The 26,071-nt window shown below is 42.8% G+C and overlaps 1 protein-coding gene across 1 annotated transcript in view; it reads left to right on the top strand.

Moving 5' to 3' along the window:
* The window catches only part of LOC107125926 (serine/threonine-protein kinase/endoribonuclease IRE1-like), a 72,676-nt gene that overhangs the window by 29,538 nt on the left and 17,067 nt on the right, over positions 1-26,071 (top strand). The window contains exons 3-13 of the mRNA XM_015429391.1: positions 2,250-2,283; positions 6,101-6,173; positions 9,915-9,987; positions 11,714-11,836; positions 14,636-14,737; positions 14,846-15,107; positions 18,049-18,127; positions 21,049-21,214; positions 21,593-21,711; positions 22,425-22,616; positions 25,092-25,353. Of these exons, the coding sequence (XP_015284877.1) occupies positions 2,250-2,283; positions 6,101-6,173; positions 9,915-9,987; positions 11,714-11,836; positions 14,636-14,737; positions 14,846-15,107; positions 18,049-18,127; positions 21,049-21,214; positions 21,593-21,711; positions 22,425-22,616; positions 25,092-25,353 (1,485 nt within the window). The remainder of the gene's footprint in view (positions 1-2,249; positions 2,284-6,100; positions 6,174-9,914; positions 9,988-11,713; positions 11,837-14,635; positions 14,738-14,845; positions 15,108-18,048; positions 18,128-21,048; positions 21,215-21,592; positions 21,712-22,424; positions 22,617-25,091; positions 25,354-26,071) is intronic.

Genomic DNA, 26,071 nt, shown 5'->3' with positions numbered 1-26,071 from the left:
CCCCCCCCCCCGGCCATGGTTTCTGCCTTGGCTGTGGTGTCTGTTGCCTGCCTGCCTTCCTGCCTGACTGGGGAGGGGAGGGGGAGGGGAGGCGGGCAGACATGTCCCCTTTTTCCCCTGAGCCTCTCCACTTTTGTGGAGAAACTCGGGGAAGTGGGGGGGGATTTAAATGCCTTTATTTCCCTTCTGGGGAGGGAAAGAAAGGTATTTTAAACATGCCTGGGTTCCCTGCCCAGTCTTCTCCACATGCCACACAGCCACGGGGCGCCTGGAGAAGATCAGGTAAGGAACCCAGGCATGCTTGCATGTCTGCCCTTTGTCAGGGGGTGTGCCTTTTGCAAATGAGTTATACAAATGAGCTCCTGCACCTCTTTTTCTACTAAATGACCCCAGGACTTACACATTAACACATTAAAGTATCCATGTAGTTTCCTACCAAAAAATGTCGGTCCTATGTATAGGTTTTGTTCCATGTTTCTGGTAGGACATTTTTGAGTTTTGAAGGGTTTTTTTGGCCTTTAAACAGCTGTTCGAGAGGCAGAAATTCAACAGTTGTGGTTTTCTGTGTCAACTACATTCAGTGATAGGGAAAGCTCCACCTGTTTGGCCCTGGCAGAAAAGAAAAAGATGGTCACCCTACTTATGCAGGGGAATAAATTGTTTAGTGCTAGACAGTCTCTCCATAAGAGGATTTCTTGATCTGTTATTTCTTTGCTCTTGCATCATTTTGTTTGCGTGAGGAAGAAGCTGTTGTTTGTAGCACTGGGTAGGCATAGCTGGCGTGTTTTCTTTAGTCACTGGATGGATGCATTTATCTGTTCAATCCTGGGGCTGTTTTTAATCTAGTTTTGTTGTATTCTCAGAACTGTCCTGTACAGATGGGGATGAATTGTGCATGCCTTCTGCATGTTTTATATTTGCAGGCATTAGAAGCAAAAGTAATACCATTCAGGCTTCTGCAGCTATTGATGAGAGCACTGGTGGGTGGGGGAAGGGAGAGGATTTCCTGTAGAAAACAATTGTACCAGTCAGTTCTAGGCATGCTTACTAGAAAGTAAATTCAGTTAAATTTAATGGAATTTAATCCAAGTCAGTGTTTATAGAAGAGCAGGGTCATGCCAGCACGTTGCACTTACCCTGCCTAGGGTCGGGAAGCTGGCTTCCAGTGGCTTTGCATGAGATAAAGGCCACCCCTTGCTTGGCCCCTGCAAGGAAGCAATCTGGAATCCTATCCTGTACTTTTCCCCAGGGCCCCAGAATCAATAAAACCTCCCCTGGCTACCTGGGGGAATTTCAGATCAGGGAAACCATACAAGTCGGGGAATTTATACAGAGGCTAAGCCCCCAGGGATCTGATCCAAATCAGGCCACTGCGTGCCTTGGAATTCAGTTCCTAAGAGGCAACTCACAGTGCACTTAGGGTTGCCATCCCCCTGATGGGGGCGGGGGTTCCCTGAGTTCAGGGCCCCCCATCTGTCACCAGCCAGCTGCCTGGCAGGGGAGCCCTGCCCCCAAAGAGCCCTGTCATGCCAAGTTTGATGACATCACCTGGAGGTGATGTCATTGCACTGAGCACGTCGTGGAGGGGACATGCTATCATTTGGCCCAAAACTCTATGGTGACCATAGAGCATCCCTTGCATGACATGCCCGGCATGATGGTGTCACTTCCAGGTGACGTCATCATGGCGCACGTGCAAAAATGCAGGAACTCAGGCTGGCGTCCCCTGCCAGCAACCCTAAATGCGCATCTAATAAAAAATTCTCCTGGAAGACAGGAGGAGGCCATGAAGACTACATAACATATATATAGTACAATATAATATACCATATAATAATATATAATAGAATCGTTAACATAACTCTGCCATCCAGCCATTTCATGACTGAATCTTGCTGCTATTTGGAATTTCTTCTTGCAAACCTCTGATCTCCCTGAGAAGTGAAGTAGGGTTACCAGTCTCCAGGTGGGGCCTGGAGATCTCCCAGAATTAGAATTGATCCCCTGGTGACACAGAGCAGTTCCTTTGGAGAAAAAGGGCTGCTTTGGAGGGTGAACTCTATGGCATTATACCCTACTGAGGTCTTGCCCGTCCCCAACCCTCTCCCTCTCCAGGGTCCACCCCCAAAATCTCTAGGTATTTCCCAACCCACAGTTGGCAACCCTATATATTATAGTCTACAACCTTGGTGTGCAATCTGGATGTTCAATAGCTTGGACCTTTACTTTTTCTCTTTTTGTTTTTGCAGATCCTGTACTTCAGGTGCCATTACATGTAGAAGAGTAAGTCATCTTCATTATTATTTTGCCTGAGTCTCTAGGTTACAACTTGGTTTTCATTGACAAGTTGAGAATTGTGGTAAATATAGGCATCTTAATATTGGTTCATTTCAAACATATTGGCAAACCATGGTTAGCCTAGAAGGATCATCAGGCTTTCATACTCCCTTCTCTCCCTCCCTCCTTTACTCACAGACAGACAGTTAATGAATGGCTTTTGCTTTGATGTCAGATCATGGGTTGTTGTTATGTCCAAACCAGCAACTATAGCTTGTTCTTTCTTCATAAACTAGGATTCTAAACAGGGAATAAACCATTATTTGAACTTCTGGTTGGGGAAGTAAGTACAGACTATAGTTTGTTCTTTTGGACATTGCCACAAAAGCAGAAATATCTGGCAGTTTCTGTCGTGGTGGAAGGGAGTGTACAGGCCCAAGAATCCATATCCATATAGAACCGTGGTTTGCCATTCTGTCTGAATCAAACTGGTAATTGAATTGGCCCAAATAACTGACACCAAGACGACAGCTTGGATCCTGTGATTTTGTTCCACTCGTGCTTCTGTCCAGCCACTGCAGAGGCCTTTCTCTGCTGTGATGCTCACTACTTCTGCTGCCAACACTTTTGCATGTGCAAGATCAATGTTTTTCGAGGAGCCCTCATGCACATAGAAGTGCTAGCAGCAAAGGAAGCAAGCACTATAGTGGCTCACTGTAACCGTAGAGAAGTGAGAAGGAACAGTATCATAGGATCCTTTTAATTCGATCCTTTTTATCTTTTTAGAAGTGTTAAGGTCTACTTTTGTTCTGAGGCCTGTTTTACAGATACTTTATGCTGTTTTTATGTCCCTGGTTTGTCTTCAGTGGCTTGATTTGTTTTTATGTTGATAATATACATTGGTTTTATTGAAAGTCAGCTCAAGCAGGTCTCTGGAGAGGTGACAAATAAATGTCCTAAATGAATAAATATAATAATAATAATAATATTTATTGCATTAGCAAGAAAGCCATAGCAACTGTACAGAATAAAAAAACAACACCAAAACAACAACAACAACAAAAACCAGCACACACTTAAAATTATCAAATTTGTATATAGGTCGACAGTTATCAGCAATAAACTAATTAAACTCAGGGAGATCTGTTTTCTTAATCACCGCAGCTAGAAAGGAAGCCACTATAGCCGTGGTTTGATTGTCAGGGAAGTTATCAGACAAAAGCACTGAAACTACCCAAGGAAGGAGAGGAAGCTTTTCTTTTCTCATAACGGGAATGATGTATCTCTCTCTTTCCTTATAATGAATAAATATATGATGTCATAATATCCAAGCCCATAATTCACCAAGGTAAATTATACGCACACGGGCAGGACATATGAAAATGCCTCATTGTTTTCCTGAGTCTATTTCATCCTCAGCGGCTCTCTTTATCAAACTGCAAAATAGTCCGTGCATTTGTCATGGTGCCACTAGGGTTGCCAAATCTCTCTTACCTCCTCGGCAGGGGATCGCTGGCCATCTCCCGGTGCGCGCGTGCGCACCGCATCTTTGTCACCCGGATGTGACGTCACAGGCTGGGGCGGGGCCACAGCCATTTGAGGGGAAAACTCTATGTTTTCCCCTCAAATGGCTGTGGCCTTGCCCCAGCGTGTGACATCACATCTGGGTGACGTGCACGCGGGGGTGGGGTTTCCCCCGGGCCCCGATTCCGCGGGGGCGGAAAACTGGGCTCGAAATCGGGGGGAAATCCGCCCCCCGGGGGCATTTGGCAGCCCTAGGTGCCACTGAATATTAAATGGGCAGGAAAAACCTGAGTGTTTACCTGGCTGCTTTGCTGTGATTTAGCGCATGCACAGTTTTAGACTGTAGCCAAAGTGTTTCTCCTAGGAAGGCAAGACAAGATCTTACCATTTCATTGCTAACATAGCCCGCAAAACATAGTAGTATAAAACAAAGCAAAAAATATCTTTCATGTGGTTAACACTTCTCTAAAATACTTGGTTGTGTTTCCATTTGAAGTAGGCTGACTTGCGCCCTTTGAAGAGCTTGAGCCAGCCACACGAATTCGGAGACAAGTGTCATTGATTTCTGTAGTGGTTGCTTCCAAGCGAGTGTGTTTAGGATCGGCTGTTAGAGTGCTTTTTGGGTTGCAGAACTTTACAATATGAAAAGCCACATGAAAAGCCATATTCAGCATAATGGTTCCCAGCACATTATCCCATTTAAATGACTGACAGACAGTCAAGTAAGATTGTCATCTTTACTGGCTTGGCATGTGCTTTAAATAGTAGACTCGTAGAAATACGCAAATGAAGCTTGTCCAGTCTCACTTATCCCCGATACCAGAATTAAGTTACCTGCTAAATTTCTCTGTGTGCTAGGCTGTGCACTGCTAAAGGGCTCTGAGCAGAGCTCGTGAAATCATGGGAAATTCTACAGTTAGTCCAGATTAATTTTGGGGTCAGCTAGATGCAACATTTCTTCATGTTGGTTGTAGTACAGGGGTTCTGAACTTTGTTAGACCCATGGGCACTTCCAGATTTTTGAGAACAATCATATGGCTGCCATGGGGGAATGAGACTAGTCACAAAATGGGTACCATGGAGACTAACAATAGGAGGAACATGAGCGGGTTCCACAACACTTTAGGCAGTTCCAAGCCAAGTATGCTCCTATAATGGAGGAAGCTGTTTCCAAATTGATGGCCTGTACAGACACAAAGCTGATGTTTTGTGGGCTGTTTTGAAGAAACTCCTATTTTGATGGAGTAGAGGAAAGCCTGGACTGAATCTTTGCTTTGGAGAAGAGATGCTTCAGGGCACCAGGAAGCACGTTAGCAGGCACCATAGCTCCATATTAAGAATTATTTAGGATTATTTAGCACATTTTTATCCCACAAGGAGCTCAAGGTAACATAGCTCAGTTTCCTCTCTTACCATTTTATCCTCACAACAGCTCACTCTCTGCATAAATCTGGTCTGGTTTACAGATGTAGCAAAATGAGGTGATAAGAGTTCTGAGGTGGCAGAATGGACTATATCACTCCAAAATGCAGGTGGTGTGGGGGCCACCTTTTTAATGCTTCCTTCAGGTTTTGTCGGTTTTTGAAAGAAAACTTCCTACAAGCAAGAAGAAGAAGAAGAATCCTGTCATGCCTTCTCTAGACTATCCCCTGATGTGCAAGCTTTTACTTTCCAGGAAGTTTTGGATTGGGAAACATCTTTCAGTTCAGGATTCTACCGCCCAGATCACCTACATGTGTAGACCAGTCTCTTTCAGAACACCTAAATAAAATTCAGACTCACGCTCTAATTATTCAAGTAGCAGTGAATGAAAGTTCTTGGGCACAGGATGTGCTTAGGTAGTTTTTGAGATTTTTTCTTTTTCTTTACTCCAGTTCCTCTTATCAGCAAACATATTGGTATTTCATGTTTACTAGATCCGGCGGTTTATTACTTTATGAAAGCAGCCACATATTTCAAAAGGTCATGTTTTGAGGTAGGTTTATGGGGCCTCCAAAGCCTGAAATAAACCCACCAAACTAAACTTCAAATGAAAGTCGAAGTGTGCCGTGTGATTTTTGAACAGATTATACAGTTGCATATGGGACTGGGACTGCGCTGAAAGCTTGGCGGTGCAATTTGCTATACCAAGTTAAAACCAGATACCCTATGCTGTTTTTCGTCCTTGAGGGGTAGGAAAATAGTACGATTTGTCTTTCTGAAAGGAAGCAGCTGCCTTCCCTGAGAACCGCCATTCTGCTTTCTGATCTCACAAATGCAAATTCGTTTATTCATGTTTTCATTGTTTCTTAACTCCTAGACCGGCTTTTCTTCCCGACCCTAATGACGGCAGTCTGTACACTCTTGGCGGCAAGAATAATGAAGGCTTGACTGTACGTATAATTTGATCTGACGATAGCTGTGTTGATCTCACAGAATGACACAGGCTTTTGCAGGTGACCAAAAACACGCTTCTCTGGTAACACTTAGTCTGGCTGTTCGGAAGATATCGCTTCTACCAAAGGCTGCCCTGTTCACAGCTTTTATGTTTTTAAAAATATAATAGTGGGGTATACTTCTACAGAAAGGGAGCCTTCAAAGAACTTTTTTTTATTTTAACAGGAAAAAGTAAAAAATTAAAGTTTACAGAATGCAAGGGATGGGGGTAGTTTTGCAGCTGTCTCTTAAGGTTTGTTTTTAAGTGCTGCATGAATACTCCCACACCTGGCTGTTATAGCAAAGTTAGCAAAGCCTGTAACGTTTTATTTAAAAATGAAAAGCTGAAATGAAACTAAAGGAACAGTTCCCTAAAAAAAGTTTGATGTTCATCGCCAGGCACTATCCAGTCATTTGTATTCTCCGAAAAGCCTTCCCACATCAGCTTGTCTGCTGTGGAATGTTCCACACTTGCAAGGGATTCAGAGGCCAAAACTGTACATGACAATGGCAAACCCATTTATGCTGCCTTGTTTGGATGATCTATACAGTGGGAGTTGGGAGGGGAATCTGGTGTGAAAGGCAAAAGGTAGAAGCAAGGTGAAGAATGATGTACACTTCTCCCACCAATGTTGACTGCCCCAAAGTTCCATGGCAGAATGGGGATCTGAGCCTTGGTCTCCCAGATCCTAGTCCTGCCCTCAGAGCAGTACACTCCTCTGGGTCTCAATGGAAATGGCTAGCTCCTCCAGATCCCAAGCGCTGCTTTAAGACAGTACAGCATATGGAAATGACGTAGCAAATAAAAATGTAATCATCAGGCATTTTAAAAGATGCAGACAGGTTGTCACCTAATATACGGTTTGATGTTCTTCTAGGCAGCAGACACTGATATTTGGTTTGCCCAGAGGTTTAGGTGTTTCTTTTCTCAAAAAGCTGTAAAGTTCTGTATATGTCGTTCTTGTGGTTCCCAAAATCATGTAGTGTTTGGGCAACTTTATGAAGTGCTGGCGCCAGTTCAGGATGCCGATGGCAGGAATGGAGACACCTGCTTCTCTGGGTTCCCAATCCTGGTGGGGCAGGGGAAGCCGAAGAAACCCAGTGCCTTATGTGTTTCAGTAAAACTGATTTGGTTTTCTAATAGACACGTGCTTTTTGGCTTATCTCCCCCCCCCCCATTACATTACATTACATGTGCAGCATTTGAAGGAGATTAAGTGGTTCCTGGAGCATTTTTTGCGGAGCCATAACAATTATTGCCTGAAGGTATTAAACAGCTGTGTCGAGAAATCCAGCCTGTACCAGGAAACAATGTGGGGGAGGGGTTTGTATCAGTTCGCGTACTAATTTCAGCACAAGATGCCTCTGTAGTTCCCTTCTGTGAAAGTACATAAAGTGTTAAATGGGCAAGAACTGACCCCTAGACAGATGTTGCCTGCCTACTTGCTTAAGAGCTACTGCTGTATGATGAAATAAAGATAAATATCTGCTTCCTACCAGTTTCTTTTCCTAGAAGCTGTTATGACTTCCTCTTATAACTTTATATTCATCGTTTCCCTTTTCAGATGCTCAAAAGACACATTTTAATTAGTTATACTTTTTTGTCTGTTATGTAGGTGGCAAATTTTTCTGAACATCACATTTTTTAATCTCTGCCTTTAGAATGTAGATAAGCATTATACAGTGGAATGCACAATGCTTGATTTTTGAAGTACATTATAGCCTTGAGGGTAGCAAGCAGCTGTGTGATTTTTATTTCCTGCAACCAGAAAGTTAAAAAAAATGTGCAGTTTGGTGTAGTGGTTAAGAGCACAGACTCTAATCTGGGAGAACCAGGTTTGATTCCCCACTCCTCCACATGAAGCTGCTGGTGTGACCTTGGGTCAGTCATAAATTCTTTCAGAGCTGTTCTCTCAAGGGCAGTTCTCGAGAGAGCTCTCTCAGCCCCACCTACATCACAGGGTGTCTATTGTGGGGAGGGGAACGGAAAAAGATTGTAAGCCACTCTGAGACTCCTTTGGGTAGTGAAGGGTGAGGTATAAACCCAATCTCTTCTTTTCTTTTCTTCTTCTTCTACTTCGGTATTGTCACCAGTTTCTTGGGAATATTTTGTGTCCAGCGTTGACATATTTGTACTGTGAGGCAGGAGAAGTATCTCCATGCCCTGCTGACAGAAAAGGAAGTTGAAACATGAAGTGGCTTAAAAAAAACATTTTGGTGTGTGTGCAGATGTCTTAGAGCTGCCATTCTTGAGGTTTTGGGCCCTCCCCTGCCAAGTCTGTGGAACTTGTATCTCTGAGCAAGGATATCTAGACTCTACTGGATCTGTGTGTAAGCTCATGCACATAAATACTGTGGGCCAAACTAGACATAACAGCAGTCATGGGACCAATCCGTTGCTGCTGACCACGTTGCAGAGGAAGATTTTGTCATTTAAAAATTGTTGCAAGGGCCTGAGGACTTGGGAGATCTTGTTCCCCACCACCGTCCACCCACCACCTCTACCGTCTTTTCAAGTGCCAAAACAGCTGTTTTGGTGCACATCTAATGTGGCCCTGAGGCACTGTTTGAATGGATATTCAACATGCTGCAATTGGTGAGGTTCATTTTGAAGACATGAAGCCGCCTGGTCTATCAAGGCCCATAGTGTCTTCTCTGACTGGCTGCAGCTCTCCAGGGTCTGAGGTCTTTCAGTCACCACCAGGTCGTTCTACCTAGAGATGCAAGGGATTGAACCTGGGATCTTCTGCGTGCAAAGCAGATGCTGTACCACTGAGCCATAGCCCCTCCCCGAAGCATGACAACATATTTTAAACATTTAGACAGTTTATTAGTCTGCTTATTTTTTTCATTGGGGGCTCAAAGCAGGTTTGGTTCTACCTAAGTATAATTTGAATAAACAATTTAAACAAAATATACTTCAGATATACAAAATAACCAAAAGATGGCACACCAAAGGCAGGCTCTGGATCCAGCAACCTGGTTCATTCAGGGGCCCTGAGCTACAAGCTCTTGGTGTTTGGCTCATGCTGAAAGGTTTGAGGTTCTGGCAACACCCAGGCTGCAAATCTTTGAACTCCATAGCCAGAACTCCATAGCCAGTACACGTTGTTGTGCATGTCGGGATGTTTTTGGGGTAAGCAGACATCTAAATTGTCATCCACTTCCATTGTAACAAATGCTCATTTGAACATTAGCAGGGAGAGATAATATCTGCTGCTTTTTCCTATGTTTGCACAAAAAGACAATTAGATCATGTCTTGAGAATGTGAACAATATTACTGTGTATAATAAAGGGGAAGGACCCTTAGATCTAATAATTAAAACAAAAATGTAAGAATAAATAAGACAAAGACCAAATTAATCCCCAGGTACATTGTACATTGTTTTAGTTGTGTGTTTTTTGTGGTACATTGTTTTTTTATGTGGTACATTGTAGTGGTGAAAAGTTACTCACACAACTTTACTGGTACAGGAGGTTGCCACGTCATGTGATGCAGGGGAGATGTGTATTATAGATAATTCCAACTGGCAATGACGTGCGTAGAACCACAAGAATAGGCAAGCTCCAAATCTCTTTAAAGTTACTGTGAGACTCTTAAATGTACTACCACAAAGCCTGCTGATCTCTTTTTTTTCCTCTTCTAACCACACTTGTGTCACAATAAAGTTATCTAAAGTGAAATTATATATTCTAGAAACTGCCATTCACCATTCCTGAGCTGGTTCAAGCATCCCCTTGTCGCAGTTCAGATGGAATCCTATACATGGGTAAGGCCTAATTTGCTTTCCAAATGTCAATTGAATTTAGAGCATTGCCACAAAAGTACAAGTAACTCTGTACAGAAACAGCTTTCTTGTGTGACGATTTCTTCCCAGTTTACGACTGTTGATTCTCTGTCCTCTGGATATTTTCTGATATTTAAAATCCAGATTTCATTTTCTTTGAAATATGACAGTGCAGTCCTGGACTCGATGGATTTAGAAAGGTAAAATAAAATAAAAATCTAGTCGCACTTTGAAGACTAACAACATTTCTCTCAATAGAAATGGGCCATGTGAACCATGAAAGGTCATATTGAAATAAGTGTCTTTAAGATGCCACTAGATTTTTGTTTTACCGTGCTGCAATAGACAAACACAACTATTTGCAATCATGTTATAAGGATTTAACTCTGTCTAGGATTGCACTGTAAGTCACCAGTCCTTACTGCAGTGAACTGTTTTGCAACACGCTGTTTTCCTCCTGGAAATTTTTCAAACTTTAATCTCAATCTGGTTAGCTATAAATCCATTTTATTGTCAAGTAAATCTTTGCCTTAATGTAGATCTTCCCCTGTACTCTGGATTCGAGTCCAGTAGCAACTTAGAGACCAATGAGATTTTGAGGATATAAGTTTTTGAGTGCCAAAGCACCTTTCGTCAGATACAAAGGGAGCTTTGACTCTCAAAGGTTTACACACCCAAAATCTTGTTGGTCTCTCGGGTGCTACTGGAATCAAATATGGCTGTTCTGCTGCAGACCAGCATGGCTGCCCTCTGAGTCTGTCTCTTGTCAGTCAGTCAGTTTATTATTACAGTCATCGACCAGTGCATCTCAATTTGAAAGACAATGTAGAAGAACTCCCGCCAGTATCCTAACTGGTATGAACCAGGAAATAACTCGTAGTAACATAAAAGCTTGACAGTTATAAAAGATATAATGGAAATAGGTAGAACTAGCGTTCAAACCTTTTAAACCATTTAAAAAATCAGTTTAGAACAATTTTTGTTAAAAGGTAGAAATACGATCTATTTGCCTTGCTTTTTGTGTTCCTTATATAACTGGGTGCAGAACCTAGCCACCTGTCTTGTTGTATGATGATTCCTATCCGACAACAGGTATTCTAATTTAATTTTGTTCGACCTACCAGGAAACCTTTCCAGCAACAGCCCGATGATTTCCTTTCGGCTCGCCATATGGAAGGGGCAATATGCTCCAAAGAGTCTATATCAGTCAGGGAACAGGTGCAAAGCCTAAGCAAGGTTATGTTGGGTCTTGAATTCTTGGGTTTAAGTTCTGGTTCATCATTCAGCTCATTGAGTGGACTTGGGCTGTGTATATCACCTTCAGTTCCCTCATTTTTCATGAAGGATGGAAAAGAAAAAGGGATACAAAACTCTGTTTTCCTGTAACACTAAATTTTGAAGAGCCAGTTGTTTATAGAGGGGGAAAAGAGCCTAAGAGGATTGTTGATTGGCTCGGTCCCTTTAAGATTATATTTCAGCAGGGTTTACATCCCGCTTGTATTTGTATGTCTTTTAATGTAATAACGCACTTTGTATTTTGCATGATAATCACTATAAATATAAATATAAACTGATTTTGTTTACGTTCTTTAAGGTTGCTTTTGTATATTTGGTTATAGAGGGGGAGCTTGTAGTGGGGTCAGGTGGGGAGATGACATTTGTATAATTGCATTTTAATGATACTGAAATGCTGATAATTCCCGATTAGGAAAGAAACAGGATAGCTGGTATGTGATAGACCTCATGACGGGGGAGAAACAACAAACTCTGACCTCTTCGTTTGCCGAAAGCCTTTGCCCGTCTACATCTCTCCTTTATCTTGGACGAACAGGTAAGATATTTTTTCATCTGCCGCTTAAAATTTAACTGTTAATAAAGTCTGAAAGAGATGAATTTGTGAACCGTTAGGTTTATTTACTTTCTAAAGATGATGGCTTTGCTTTAGAAAAACAATTTCTGAAATGTCTTTTTTGAGCTTGGGTAACAAGAACTGTTGCAGACAGTATTCCAAATGCAGTTGCACCATAAATTTATGTAAAGCCCTTAACAATACTGTCCATTAAGTTTCCACTTTCTTCCTTAGAATCCCTAATATGAAATTTTCCATATTACTTAGGCGACATTGTCATTTATGTATCTCTACCACAAAGTCCAGATCTCTTTCTTGGTTAGTTATTCCCAGTTCAGAACCCCATCCATGTGTAAGTGAAATTAGGGGTGTTTGGAGGTGAGGGGGTTGCCTTAGTGTGCAGTGTTTTACATTTATTCAAATTAATCCTCATTTTCCATTTTGTTGCCCATGTATGTAATTTGGAGAGATCCTTGTAATTTGTTTGGGTAATAATGTGGTGCTGCACACAGACTGCACACAAATAATGTTGTACTGCACCTTTCCTGGTTGCAGATTATTTATGAATAAATTAAATACAACTGGCATCAGTACAATTAGTTCCTTCCCTTCATGCCTGCTAGGTTTACTGAAGAGCTTTTTCTGGAGGTTTCCATCAAAAGCTTTTGTGGAAGTGCAAGTGTGTTATTTCTTCCCAAAGCATATTATGATGGTAATCCTTTCCTACCTTTGTCATCTGAGTGCCTAAGCACTTTCTTGCCTGGTTTCCTGCTTCTGATGTATTTATGACAAACAATATGTACGTCTTTCGATCCTATATCTAATGCTGAATGGTTCCCCATGCAGACCTGTAGATCCAGAGAATGGGGCCAGGTTCAGATAGGGGTGTTTTTCTGCAGACCTGGGGGACTCCTCAGGCTTGTAGAAAAATGTAAACTCCTCCCCAAATGGAGGGGGATTTAACACCCCCTCCAAAAAAAGAGAGAGGTACATTGCTTGTGCAGAAAAAGTACAGGAGCATCCCCATGGACCAGAGGTAGGCATAGGAGACCTGGCAATGAGACTAGAACAGGGAATCATGCCTATGTGGAAGCAACCATAAATGTAGCACTCAGTGAAAAACACTGAGTAGCTTCCACATCCCTGCTGACATTTGAGTTTCAAAACTGGTTTTGTCTTTAACAGTCTTTATTAAGAATCTGTGTTTTGTTTTCTGAAAGTTGTGAGGTTAGATTAGCTTTGTTTTTAAATTTACTGTTGTGGTGAGGAAGGGCCTTGAGTGCTCTGGCCTCCTCAACATGTCGCTTAACTCACCTGGGTCCTTACCTTTGTCTTCTGCACTCTGTCTGTGGAGACATGACTGTTCATCACTGAGCTTCCCTTATGCTTGCAGAGCTGTGACTTCCTTATGGGCTATTCCTAACATCTTCTAGCTGTGGCTTTCTCCCCTAGATTCCTGCCATAGTAAGATGGCCTAGTTTCAAAGGCTGTGTGTGTGGCTACTGGCTAGCTTTTAGTCCCAGACCAGATGGAATGCACACCCCAGCAGATACAACAGAGCTTCCAACTAGATGCTTATCTGAGTGGGAAAGATGGAGTGTTGATATGTCAACAACAGTGTTACGTTCAGTACAACTTATGAATATAAAATGAGTTGAGAAAATAGCTGGAGGGAGCCCAAAAATCCAAGTGGTAGCAGGAGGGGCAATAAGGAGTCATTGTGGGTAAATGTGATGAGTAGAAGATGAGTGAGCAGTTGCCAGCCATCAAGGAATTGCCTGGGATGGTAGTTTGTGCTTACTGAGAAATGTATTGAGAATGGGGTGAGCTTAAGAGGCCTGGGAACATCCTGTCCAGCTTGAGAGGTGGGTACCATCTAAATTAATTCGCAGAAGGCACCAAAATGCTAATCTGTCTCTGTCTCAACCTGGTTTTCCAAGACATTTACCATGGTGGCTTAAGTGGTTAAGACGCTGAACTTCAGGCTGCGGAAGGTCAGTAGTTCAGCAGTTCAAGACCTGGGTGCCGCAAGACGGAGTGAGCTCCCATCTCTAGTTCCAGCTCCTACCAACCTAGCAGTTCGAAAGCAAGAAATTGCAAGTAGATAAATAGGTACCACTTTGGTGGGAAGGTAACAGCGTTCTTTGCGCCTTGGTGTTTAGTCATGCTGGCCACATGACCACGGAAACGGCTTCGGACAGCGCTGGCTCTTCGGCTTTGAAACGGAGATGAGCACCACAACCCTAGAGTCAGATTCGACTGGCTTTCGAGCAAGGGAACCTTTACCTAACACAATACATCTTTTTTAAAAATTGTGCAAGTTCTCCTTCGAAACTGTATCTTCAATCAGAGCCATGAGCTTGTAGATTCCTGGCCATTGTCACTTCCTCAGTCTCAGAAACTGGCAAACGTGCCTCCAAAACTGGAGAAGTTACCATTACCAGAATCAGTGGCTCTTATGATACTGTTGCTTGCACATATTCAGGAATGGTTTCACACTTGAGGTGGGGGAGAGAACTCATAAAAGCAAATTCTAACAGAGGAAAAGTTTATTTTCCTTTTTAAAACAACACAAGATAATTGTCCAAATCTGCCCAATGCCAGGAAAAAATGCAAACCTTAGGAACTGTTTGATGATGGGATGTTTATTTTGAGGGTTTGTCTCACAAGAGAAACACTTGGCTCTTTTGGCCCACACAGTGCACTGTTCTCTTGTCTCACAAGAGAAATACTTGGCTCTTTTGGCCCACACAGTGCACATTGTTAATTCTTTTTTAACAGAGTACACCATAACGATGTACGATACCAAGAGTAAAGAGCTCCGATGGAATGCCACCTACTTCGATTATGCAGCCACGTTGCCTGATGAAGACGCGCAGTACAGTAAGAACTTTGGTCCTAATTAAAGACTAACGTGCTGATACGGCACACTTTCAGAACTGTGAGTAGGTGAAAGCTCCAAGTGATAGTTTGCCTCTGTCTGCTTTCCAGAAATGTCCCATTTTGCTTCTAATGGAGATGGACTGGTGGTGACTGTGGACAGCGAGTCTGGGGACGTCCTGTGGATCCAGAATTATGGCTCCCCCGTTGTAGCTTTTTATATTTGGCAGCGGGAGGGATTATGGAAAGTAATGCACACCAACGTGGGGATAGAAACACTGCGGTACCTAACATTCATGTCTGGTGAAGTTGGACGCATCACAAAGTGGAAATACCCCTTTCCTAAGGAAACAGAGGCCAAGAGCAAATTGATGTGAGTATTAAGTTTTGTGTTTAAAAATGTGTTTATGTCTGGTCAACTCAGTTATTCTCTTGCAGGGAAGGAGCACATGTTTTAAGTATGGTCTTATTTTGCCTACAAAGAATGTCTGATTTTAAAATTTGTTGTACCTTGGTTCTGCAGATTGTGTTTTTGAGAGATTTGAGATCTTTGTGTGTTGAATAGGATCACAATCTTAGTGTCTTTTGGGCTGAATCTTTTGTTGCTGTTGTTGTTATTATTATTATTATTATTATTACTGTATCCTGCTTGATTTTTGTAAAAATTCCCAATTGTGTTACAGCACCAAAAATGTGCAAGGTACTACACAATTGTCACAGGGCCTATCTACGCCTTCCACTGTTTATGGGTCTGTTGCAGGTCATACTGTCAGACATGCATTGGGAGTTCTGTGCTGAAATGTAATTCCCTGGTGAGCAGGGGACCAATTTTGATTAGGACTGTTGTGCAGCTGAAATGACCCTAGGGAACCACTTTTTGCCTGTTGGAGAAACTTATAGGCGACCCTACTAGCAACGCCCTAGAGCCATTTCAGACTGGGAAAGTGACATGGGGAAGGAGGTTAAGACCCTTAACCACACATCCCATGGTCACAATCTGACCCTCCATGTGCCTGGGAATTAAATTTCAGTATGGAATTCCCAGCCTGACCCATAAACACGGGTTAGGCCTGACTGACAGTCCAAACACCTTTCTCCAAGGTATGATTTCCAGTGCAGGGGTATCTCAGTAGTCAAACCACAGTACTTTAGCCCTGGGAAAATATAAGCCAATACCACCACTTCCATTTCAGTTAAGGTTTGGAGACCTATGTAGAGCATGGTGCCCTGAGCATGTTGTATAAGTAGCTAGATTCAAGTTCTGTAGCATCTTAAAGACCAACAGGATTTTGGGGGTATTCACTTTCGAGAGTCAGAGCTTCCTGGGGGAATGCAGCTGTTCTACTGCAGACCAACACAATTGTGCTCTGAAACTATTTATTGGCTAGTATCGGCACATCACTTCTTCTGCCTTTCTACCTGTATAATTTTGTGAACTTCAGAGGACTTTTTAAATCTCTTTTGTTGATGCTGCGTTCTTTCAGTTGCATTGTACAGGGATGCTTATATATCTCTTTTCAAAAAAGAATTCTTAGCAAACTCCAGTAAGAATATTCTTCTCTCTGCAGTCATCCTGGAGGGTTTGTGTGTGTGTGTGTGTGTGTGTGTGTGAATTAGAAGGGAGTTTTAATTTAGTTGTAGGTTGAGAGCTTGTCCTTCAGCACTGAAACGGAAAAGGGGCAAACAGATTATCTACCCCCAGCATAAGAATTTCTCTCTGCTAGAAAGGAAGACTTTAAGCTATTACGTTAGATTGTGTATAATGCTAATCTAGGGGGTTTTGTCATCTGGAAAATGTATGTAATGGGAATTAAAATGTAGCAAAAATATTTTCATATATTTAATTCTTGGAATTTAAAAGTGGGGTATAGATTTGTATTTAGAAAACCAAGCAAGAACCCATCCCTCCCCATTAAAATAAATGACAATATCAAGTTGAGGTTATGTAGGGGTCACAGTGAATTGGACTTCTCTTGAGGGTAGTTGTCACAGCCAGGGTGGCAGGCAGACAGGGGGAGTCACAATACAAGTCCAAAGGTCAGCCGGGATAGCAGTCAGCAGAGCATTAAACAAGTCCCAAAACACCAGACAAAGCCATAGTAAAATGTTACCAGAGGTCAGAATACAGGGAGCAAGCCCGATGGCGTGGTCAGGTTCAAAACTGGAAGTCAGGAGCCAGAGCAGTCCAAACACAAGCCGAGTCCAAAAGCCACAGAGTCAAACAGGAATCATGGTGCAGAGCTTCTGGTTCTACGAACGAGGTTGCCAGCACAAATTGCTCATGGCCAGAGGCCCTACTAAATAGTGCTCTGGCCCATTAACTCATTAGCACCTTTGTGCGAGGTCCTGGCTGCTGTTAAAACTCAGGGCTCAAGGATCTCCGCCCTCTTGAACGTGCTTCTTTTCGTCAGCTAGCCAGCTCCTGACGTCTCTGATCCCTAAGCCTACGTACAGGTGGGGGAGATGCAGGTGGTGAGCTGCTTATGGCCCACTCAATCCCAGGTGTAAACTGTCCTGTAGTTGACTCAGATTGCTGTGTATCCTCCTCAGTACTTACAGTAGGTGGAGATCCTGATGCTTCTTCGGCTCTTAAAGGCACTGAATCCTCCCCTCTTAGGCTGTCAGGAGCTGGCTCTGGGGCTGAGTCAAGGGCAGGCATGACAGTAGTAGTCTTGTGTGGACAGCTTGAAAGTCCCTCCACATGGTTATCAATTCCAAACAGTGAGCGTTATCATTTTTTTAAAAAATTATTTATTTACAAAAAATTAAAAAGAAATTACCAAGTCTATACAGAGAGGTCTAATGTCAAACAATAGAAAACATCCATCCAACAGTGAGCCTTATCACTACACCGTCACATCAACAAAGATCAGGCATCTATCTGAAGAAGGGAGCTTTGACTCTGGAAAGCCTGACGCCCCCCTAAATCTCCCCGGACTCTAAGGTGCCACTGGACTCAAATCTAGGTCCTCTACTGCAGACCAACGTGGCTGCCCTCTGAAAGGATCGGGCAGTGGGTGCAATGAAATGATTTTTTTTCCTGGAGTTGTTGCTACACAAAGGCATTTTTTGTGGCTTCCACGTAGAGGCTGTATCACAAGAAGCTGCTTTCTTAAATCAGATAAGGTGCCTTTTTTCTCTTTTTAGACATACCAGTATGCTATTTTCTGAGCAATAAGAATATTTCTGGCCACTCAAGCAGCTCGATGTCGTTAGGATATCATATAATATATACCTATGTTTATAGATGGCTGTGTGCGGCTTTAAACAGAGGATCATGTTGTAAACTTTTCTTCCTGTTGTTGTGCTTCTAGGCCAACACTCTATGTGGGGAAATATTCCACCAGCTTGTATGCATCGCCATCAATGGTTCACGAAGGGGTGGCTATTATGGTAAGCTGTTCTTCTTGAAAATTAAAATCCCCAGACACACTTTCCACATTTCTTCAGAACTGGGATCCATATCTGGTTTGACTGCTGCTGAAGCAATCATGTACATTCTTGCCTGAGAAATAATCAGCGTCACTGCCACACTCCCTTTGGCAGGATGTCTCTCCTGATTATATAGATGCCAAATCCTTGCTTAGCCAGGAAGCTCAGTGGGTGACATTGGCTGTTTCAGTCTCAGCCTAGGCTACCTAACCAGGTCAATGCTGGGATAAAATGGGAAGGGGAGAGGACCACGTATTGCAGCTCTGAATGCCTTGGGGAAAGGGAACGGGGTGGTAAACTATGGTTACCAGCAATGCTCCCTCTAAGCTGTGGAGTCTTGTGAGCAACAGTTCTACTTTGTGAGCTACTGGCATTAAAGCTGTGAGTGAGCCATTTGGCTACTGCATAAATTAGTTTGCTCTGGAGCCATCCTTCCTTACCTAAGACAATGTGTGAGCCAGAGGCTAAAAGTCTGTGAGCTAGCTCACACCAACTCAGCTTAGAGGGAACACTGGTTACCAGCAATGCTCCCTCTAAGCTGTGGAGTCTTGTGAGCAACAGTTCTACTTTGTGAGCTACTGGCATTAAAGCTGTGAGTGAGCCATTTGGCTACTGCATAAATTAGCTTGCTCTGGAGCCATCCTTCCTTACCTAAGACAATGTGTGAGCCAGAGGCTAAAAATCTGTGAGCTAGCTCACACTAACTCAGCTTAGAGGGAACACTGGTTACTAGTAATGAAAAAAAAATACTGTACCTTTTTAATTAAGAAAACTTTCAAGAAAAATATATCTGCCTTTCTATGAAGTGCTATGTATCTGTAAATCAGTGTTGTGTGAAAATTTTAGAGATCCTTAAACAACAAGAATTAAGTCATGGATAAACACTGTTTCTGCAGAGACCAAGTCCTATTTTGAAAACAAAATACCCAAGGCCCTCCCCTCTGTATTACAGTTTGAGAGAAGAGGTCCACAACAGCCTGAAGGGGGCTTGTGGGGAATATAGACATTTAAGATCATAATTTGATGCCTCATCTGTCTTAGTTGCATTTTGTAAGACACAGGGAGAGGAAAACAAACCTGACCCAAAAACTGGAATCAAGAACCAAAAGGGTGAGAAGGAAGTCAAATGAAGGGCCAGTATTAAAAACCTAGTTAAAACTTATAATATACAAAAATACAAGTATTTATTAGAAAGACAGTTAAAAACATACATAAGGGCCCAGCGAAAGCCTCGTAAAAAACTATAGCCTAAACACAAGGGACAATACACATGACCTGATGCATTTCTGCCCTATTGGGGCCTTCTTCAGAGGTCAAACAATATTGAGGTACCCATAACTTAAATACATATTGCAATAAGATAACCAATAAGTGAGTAATGGACCAGGAAGAGTATACTATTGAGTTTTTATCTTTGCAATTATATTGGCTTTTATGTACTGCAGTAGCTTTTTATACATATCTTTTAGATGTTCTAATACAGCAACTATGCATTTGGCACCAGACCCATGACTTTTACCTTTTGAGACCTCACAAACATCTTTGTCATGTGTCTTTAGATTTTGCTGCTTAAGTAAGTAATATAGCCATTTTTAACATATTGTAAGTTTAAAAATATTTGATCATCCTTATTCAATATTCTTTTTATCTCTTTTCTCTACAGCCTTCCTCTTCCTGGTCCATTATTCACTTATTGGTTATCTTATTGCAATATGTATTTAAGTTATGTGTACCTCAATATTGTTTGACCTCTGAAGAAGGCCCCAATAGGGCAGAAACGCATCAAGTCATGTGCATTGGCCTTTGTGTTTAGGCTATAGTTTTTATGAGGCTTTCTCTGGGCCCTTATGTATGTTTTTAACTATCTTTCTAATAAATATTTGTATTTTGTATATTATAAGTTTTAACTAGGTTTTTAATACTGGCCCTTCATTTGACTTCCTTCTCACCCCTTTTAGTTGTATTTTGTCCAGTTAGAGGAAATAACTTTGACAGTGGGTGTGATAAGAATCAACGGCTGATTTCCTACTAGAAAAAGAAGGTAAATATACCATCAGACAGTGGTGCAAGAAAAAAATATTTTCTTTCTTGACGTATTTATACCCTGCTTTTATCCCTGGTGAGGATGCCCCAAAATTGCTAATGCCCTTATTCTCCCTTTCTCCATTTCATCCTTACAACAATCCTGTGAGAAGGAGAGAGAGAGAGACTGGTCCAAGGTCCCCCAGCAAGTTTCCATGGCAGAAAATGGATTCAAATCTGTGTCTTCCAGATCCTGATTTAACAAACACTCTACCCCCACGACAATCACAGCCATATTAAACAGCACCAGCCATTTTAAACAGCAACAGAAAGCAGAAATAAGAGACTGTAGCAAGCCGCATCTCTTGCTCCCAAAGCTGTGCTTACTCATCATCAATCCACAACCCCTTATCAGCCCCATCAGTAAAGCTCTTCCTGTTACGAGGTGCAGAAACTGACTTTGTTCTGTGCCACAGTTAAAAGGGCTAAAGCAAAGACATCTTTGCAGTGCCCAACCTTGAATTAATGGCCCAGGTAAAGTGCAATAAAATACCTGACATTATATTCTGGGCAGCTTACCATATGTCACTAAGGGAAATTCTTTATGGCCCATACTTTTTGAACTGGTTGTTTGCTAGCCTTCAATAGGCAGCAAAAAACGGCATGACCCTGTGCCGTGTAAAATGAAGCTAAGCTCCAAATAAATCCAAGTAGCTTATCATACAGATTTTTATTATGTCTTTTGTTAAAGCACTAAATGGTCCATTTCTATATTCAAAGAACAGTAGTTAACAATCTCTCTCTCTCTCTCTCTCTCTCTCTCTCTCTCTCTCTCTCTCTCTCTCTCTCTCTCTCTCTAGCCCCGAGGAAGTGCAATACCATTGATAGAGGGTCCAAAAACACGTGGTGTCACCATTGAAGACAATGGCGAATGTGTTATCACCCCCAGTACTGACCTAAAGTTTACTTCCGGATTTAAACACAAGAACAGACTCAACTATTTGAGGAATCACTGGCTTTTAATAGGTATCAGAAAGTAATCCGATTTCTTTTGTAATGCGCTGCCCTCTGGTGGACGAACTCCAAATTTAAATTAGGGTGAATGTTGTTTGAAATTTCCTATTTATTTTCTCAGTGTGCAAAGTTCTTTACAATTCCTAATGCATAAATGAAAGAGTACAAAGGCCACAAAGACATGATAGGGAAATTTCTTTTTCTACTAATTTTTTGGGTGGACTGGATGGTCACTTGTTCCTACCCAGCAGGACTTTTCTTATGATTACAGAAAATGCCTCATTTCCATATTTTACGTTTATTTGTTTTTTAAAGTAAGTCTGCCATAAGACGATACTACTGACAGTTTCTTTTTCTTGGGTATAATACAAGTTGCATTCTGATTTCAAGGGCACCATGAGACACCATTGTCAGCCCCTACGAAGATCCTGGAGAAATTTCCAAGCAATTTGCCAAAGCGGCAAGAAAATATTATCCCAGCGGATTCAGACAAAGCTGCTTTTGAAGAGGTCTGTGAATAAATGAATCTTGCTAACAAAAGTGTTATGAAAATGAAGTAGTATTTATTGTATAAAAAGAGTAGGCTGTGAATAGTTCAGATTTCTCGTGTAAAGTTCAGGATGAGCTCCCTTCCTTTACATAACCTCTTCAATGGAATGAAGCACGGGCACAAATAATCCATACATTTTCCCCAGTCCCCTTTGCTTATTTGTTCACTGAACAGTTTTTCCTAAGAATTCTAGTAAGTATGTCTTGAACAGTGCAATGGTCCTCCCTCCTAAGTCTATTGAAATCATTGTTTAGGACCCACACTGTAATTTTTTCAGTAAATAATGGTTACTAATAAATCTGTGTTACAAGCATCTGGCCAACTGTAATGGTGGAAGTCGTTTGTGTTGAGACTTTTGAACTAAAGCAGAGAGCCAGTGTGGTGTAGTGGTTCTGAGCGGCAGACTTGAATCTGGAGAACGGGGTTTGATTCCCCACTCCTCGACATGAAGCCAGCTGGGTGACCTTGGGTCATTCTCAGTTCTTTCAGAGCTCTCTCAGACCCTTAAAACAAAAGTAGCTCACTTCTTAGTGGTGCATAACACTAAGAGCTAGAACTCGCGGCTGCCAGACAATCTTCGGATCTCCTGGCTATTCTACACACAATGCCATACAATAAATATTATTATTAACTATGATTATTGAACTAAAACAGCTTTTGGGTATCTCTTAGGCAATTGATATTGCTGGGCGTTCCGCAAAAGACTTGCACCCTCCCATCCCAGAGGATGCTGAAGAGATGCTCAGCCAACCTGCGCCCCAACCGGAAGCTCCTGTGGATTCCATACTGAAGGACATGGCCACCGTCATCCTCAGCACGTTCTTACTTGTTAGCTGGGTTGCCTTTATCATCACGTATCCAATGGTAATGGGCTGGTGTTGTGAGGTTCTTGCACACGTAATAGCATTGTTCAGCAGCATAGCCTGACGCAGAGGACACAGAAGGAACCAGGCATTAGTTTGAGATTGATATCCTGCTGCAGAGCCCTTTGGGTGGCTAACACCACAGTAGTAAAGTACAGGAAAAGACTTCACTGTCTGTTCGATTTTCTAGATATTCTGAGATTCTTGTCAGAATGAGAGAAATTCTGAGAATTGCACTGGGCAGTACTTGAATCGGGGCAGGGGAGAAAGTAGGAAGGCCCTTAATGAAATCCTGCACTCTCCACCACAACCCGATTCCCCTCAGTTTTAAGCCTTCCCGGTGGTTCTCGTAGGCCACACCCCTCGGCCTGTGGTTCTGCAGTCATTGTGAGCCAGGTTTTCAAAAGCCTATACACAGCAGTCAGGAAAGCGCCTGGGAATCTGATGCTCTTTAAAGTTCAGACTATAAACTGTACCAACCCCTACTCTTGCTTAACTACACTGAAATGAAGGGCGGGGGGAAGACTAAGACTCAGGACCATTATTTTTGGTCCCTTTATCCCCAAAAAATAGACCCCAAAGCTGCAGGTTTTTGCCTCTTCCCCCTTTGTTCTCACTGTGCTTGAGTGAAGTGAGGTCCAGAATGGGAAATACCACTCATGCAACAGAAACCGATCCAGGGAAGAGGTATTGACTGGACTAGGAAAACAGAGGTGCTCAGTAAATTATTCCTATTGCTGATGGAATGCCCCTTGGCCAACCAAAATTTCTGCACACATCAGTTTCCTCTAACCATTGTGACACAATAACATTCTCAGGGTCCTAATCTTGTTCTGGTCTGGACCCTCTTCTCCTCCTCCCCACACTCACTTAATTCCAAGAGGGATTTCCTTTTAATTGCATTCATTCCCCGCGCTCTGGATTTTTACAGTGCAAACAGACCAGCTAGGTCTAAGCCTTTCTTCTGAGGCAGAAGGTCTGCCTTTTCCCCATTAGGGCCTAGAGCCCAAATAGATAGGTTGCAGCCCTCCCTCGCCTGCTAATTTGTACTGGACTTCCCTTCCTCCCAACCCTCTCCTGCTAATTCCCCTGCTGAAGTTCAAGAAGGTGCAGGCAGCCAGTTATCTAAAGAGAAATCCTATCTGGGATTATAACATGGGTGGGTCTTCATGGAATAAACAAAACGACACAGAGCTGGAGATCAGACTGCCTTCCTTTGCCTGGCTGACAACCAGAGAGAGTGGGAGCAATAGGGTTACCAGACACACACACCCCTGGTGGTGGTAGGGGTCCCCCACCACCAGGCCCCACCGCCCCACCGCCAATCAGCTAGCCAGTGGGCTGGACTTACCTGGAAAAAGAATGAGGCCCAGTTGACACTGCAGTGACACGTCTATGTTACTTCCAACGTGACCCGGGAATGACATCATCACGTCAGCGATGTTGGGGTGATGCTCTGGTATTTGGGCAAAAATTCTACAGTAGAAGCCTAATTTACCATAGAGTTTTTGCCCAAATACCAGAGCGTCACCTGGATGTTGCAGGATGATGATGTCACTTCCAGGTACATCGGAAGTGACGTAGACATGCATCGTCAGCCAGGCCTCCCTCCTCCTCCCAGTAAGTCCCCCTCCATCCCCCACCAGTTGCCAGGAGGGACCTGGCAACCCTAGAAAGCAGTGGTGGATCCTGGCATGAGAGCCATGTGGAGCCCCTGACAAGAGGTAGGGAGCTAAACCACGACCTTTTCTAAAACAGTGACTAAGAGGGCCAATCACAATATGGTTTCCCTAATTTCAAACTCTGGCACCAAGTTCCAAATCAAGCTTGGTATGTCTTTACTGTTAAATGGTCAAGGAGTACCCACTGCTTGTAGACATAATCAGTGCTCGGAGGAGAGACCACTGGCATCCTACAGTAAGCCCTTTGGTGATAAATAATGTCAGAGTCAGTTTTAATTTTTAAACCTTTTAAATTGGAAAATACATTCCAAATGAACTGCATGTTTGCTCATGAATTTTCCATTTATTTTCAGTGTATGATAACCTTAAGTAGAGTTTTGGAAGCCTTGCTGTGAAAGTTAAAGCAGACCTTGATAAACAGTTATTGCTGATACAGTTATTCTAATAGCATAACATGCTTTGAATTGTTAGCAGTGAAGAAACTAGTTTGTTCTCCTCTGCACTAAGTTCATCTTCATGTGGGTTCATTAGCAAAGATATACTCATTTTCTTGAAGAACTTTTAATTATTCAATTTATATCTAACTTTTGTCCTAAAGACTACTCAGGGGTGCTTACAAACCAACAACTTTCAATCTACCCAGCACTGACTCTAAAACTACATATCAGTCGTCAAAGTCATAAAACAAGCAAGCATAAAAAGCAGTAAAAATAGATGGAGAATCTCACACAGACAGTAAGATAAAACTTTTATAATTTCATTCTCAATTTATGACTTTTTTTTGCCCTCTTAAGAGTGTGCACCATCAGCAACAGCGACAACATCAGCAGTTCCAGAAACAGCTGGAGGAGAAGATTCAGCTGTTGCAGCATCAGCCCTTCAATCCTGCCATCGACTTGCCCCCTGAAGCAGACTTCTTGGATGGTTCCTGTGCAAGGACGGAGAGCTCTGCCACCAGCACACCAAACATGTCCCCAAAGGCATCAAATCACTCTGCGTATTCCAATGTTTCTGCCTCTGATGTTGGGAGTGGTCTTTCCACTGAGCAGGAAGAAGGTGAGAGAGATGATCTAATTTTCCTAGTGGTGGTAGGACTGACAACAAGCATTACTCCCAAAGTCTAGCAAATAGAACTAGAGCGGTATTAAGTCAGGAAAAGATGCTTCTTGGGTTAGGTCTGGTTTGATCTTTGGCAAGTCACCAGCAAGATGGGATTGGTGGGGCGGTGGTGGGACAGCCCCTGAAAACATCCTTCCATGAACCTTCATTGTGGAGATTGGTGCAAAGTGGGTGTATTCAAGAGGGTTCTTGGGTGCTGTCAGAAATAGAAGTAAGTCAATCTGCTTCCTTCATGTGAAGTATAAGGAAGTTTTTATAGCAAGCTACACAGATTGACTGGGACCAGTTTCCACTGCTGAAGGAGCCATACAACATAGGCTCCGCGGGGCAAAATAACGCGCGGTTGCGCAAGCAGACATCTTGTGGAGGTCCCGTAGAGGGGGGAGGTGCCGATCACACGACCATGCGGAAAAGAAGCGGCTGAAACGGACTACATGTCCCAGAAGGTCACTTGGTGGGAGGAGAAGGGAGAAACGGACGTGGCCAAGGGGTGGGGAAGAGGGACCTTGAGTCCTGACAATGAAACCGAAAGGCAGGTCCCCTGGAGGGGGGGGGCGGCGCTCTGGGCGACTCTGAGCTGCCTTCTGTGCAGCTCCTGGGGACGGTTGGACAAGCTGTTGCCTCTTCGCCTTCCTCCAGGGCAAACGGTTTTTCT

Source organism: Gekko japonicus, unplaced genomic scaffold (genome assembly GCF_001447785.1).
Source record: "Gekko japonicus isolate JY-2015 unplaced genomic scaffold, Gekko_japonicus_V1.1 scaffold67, whole genome shotgun sequence".
Taxonomy (NCBI): Eukaryota; Metazoa; Chordata; class Lepidosauria; order Squamata; family Gekkonidae; genus Gekko; species Gekko japonicus.
This window is presented reverse-complemented; position numbering and strand designations above follow the sequence as displayed.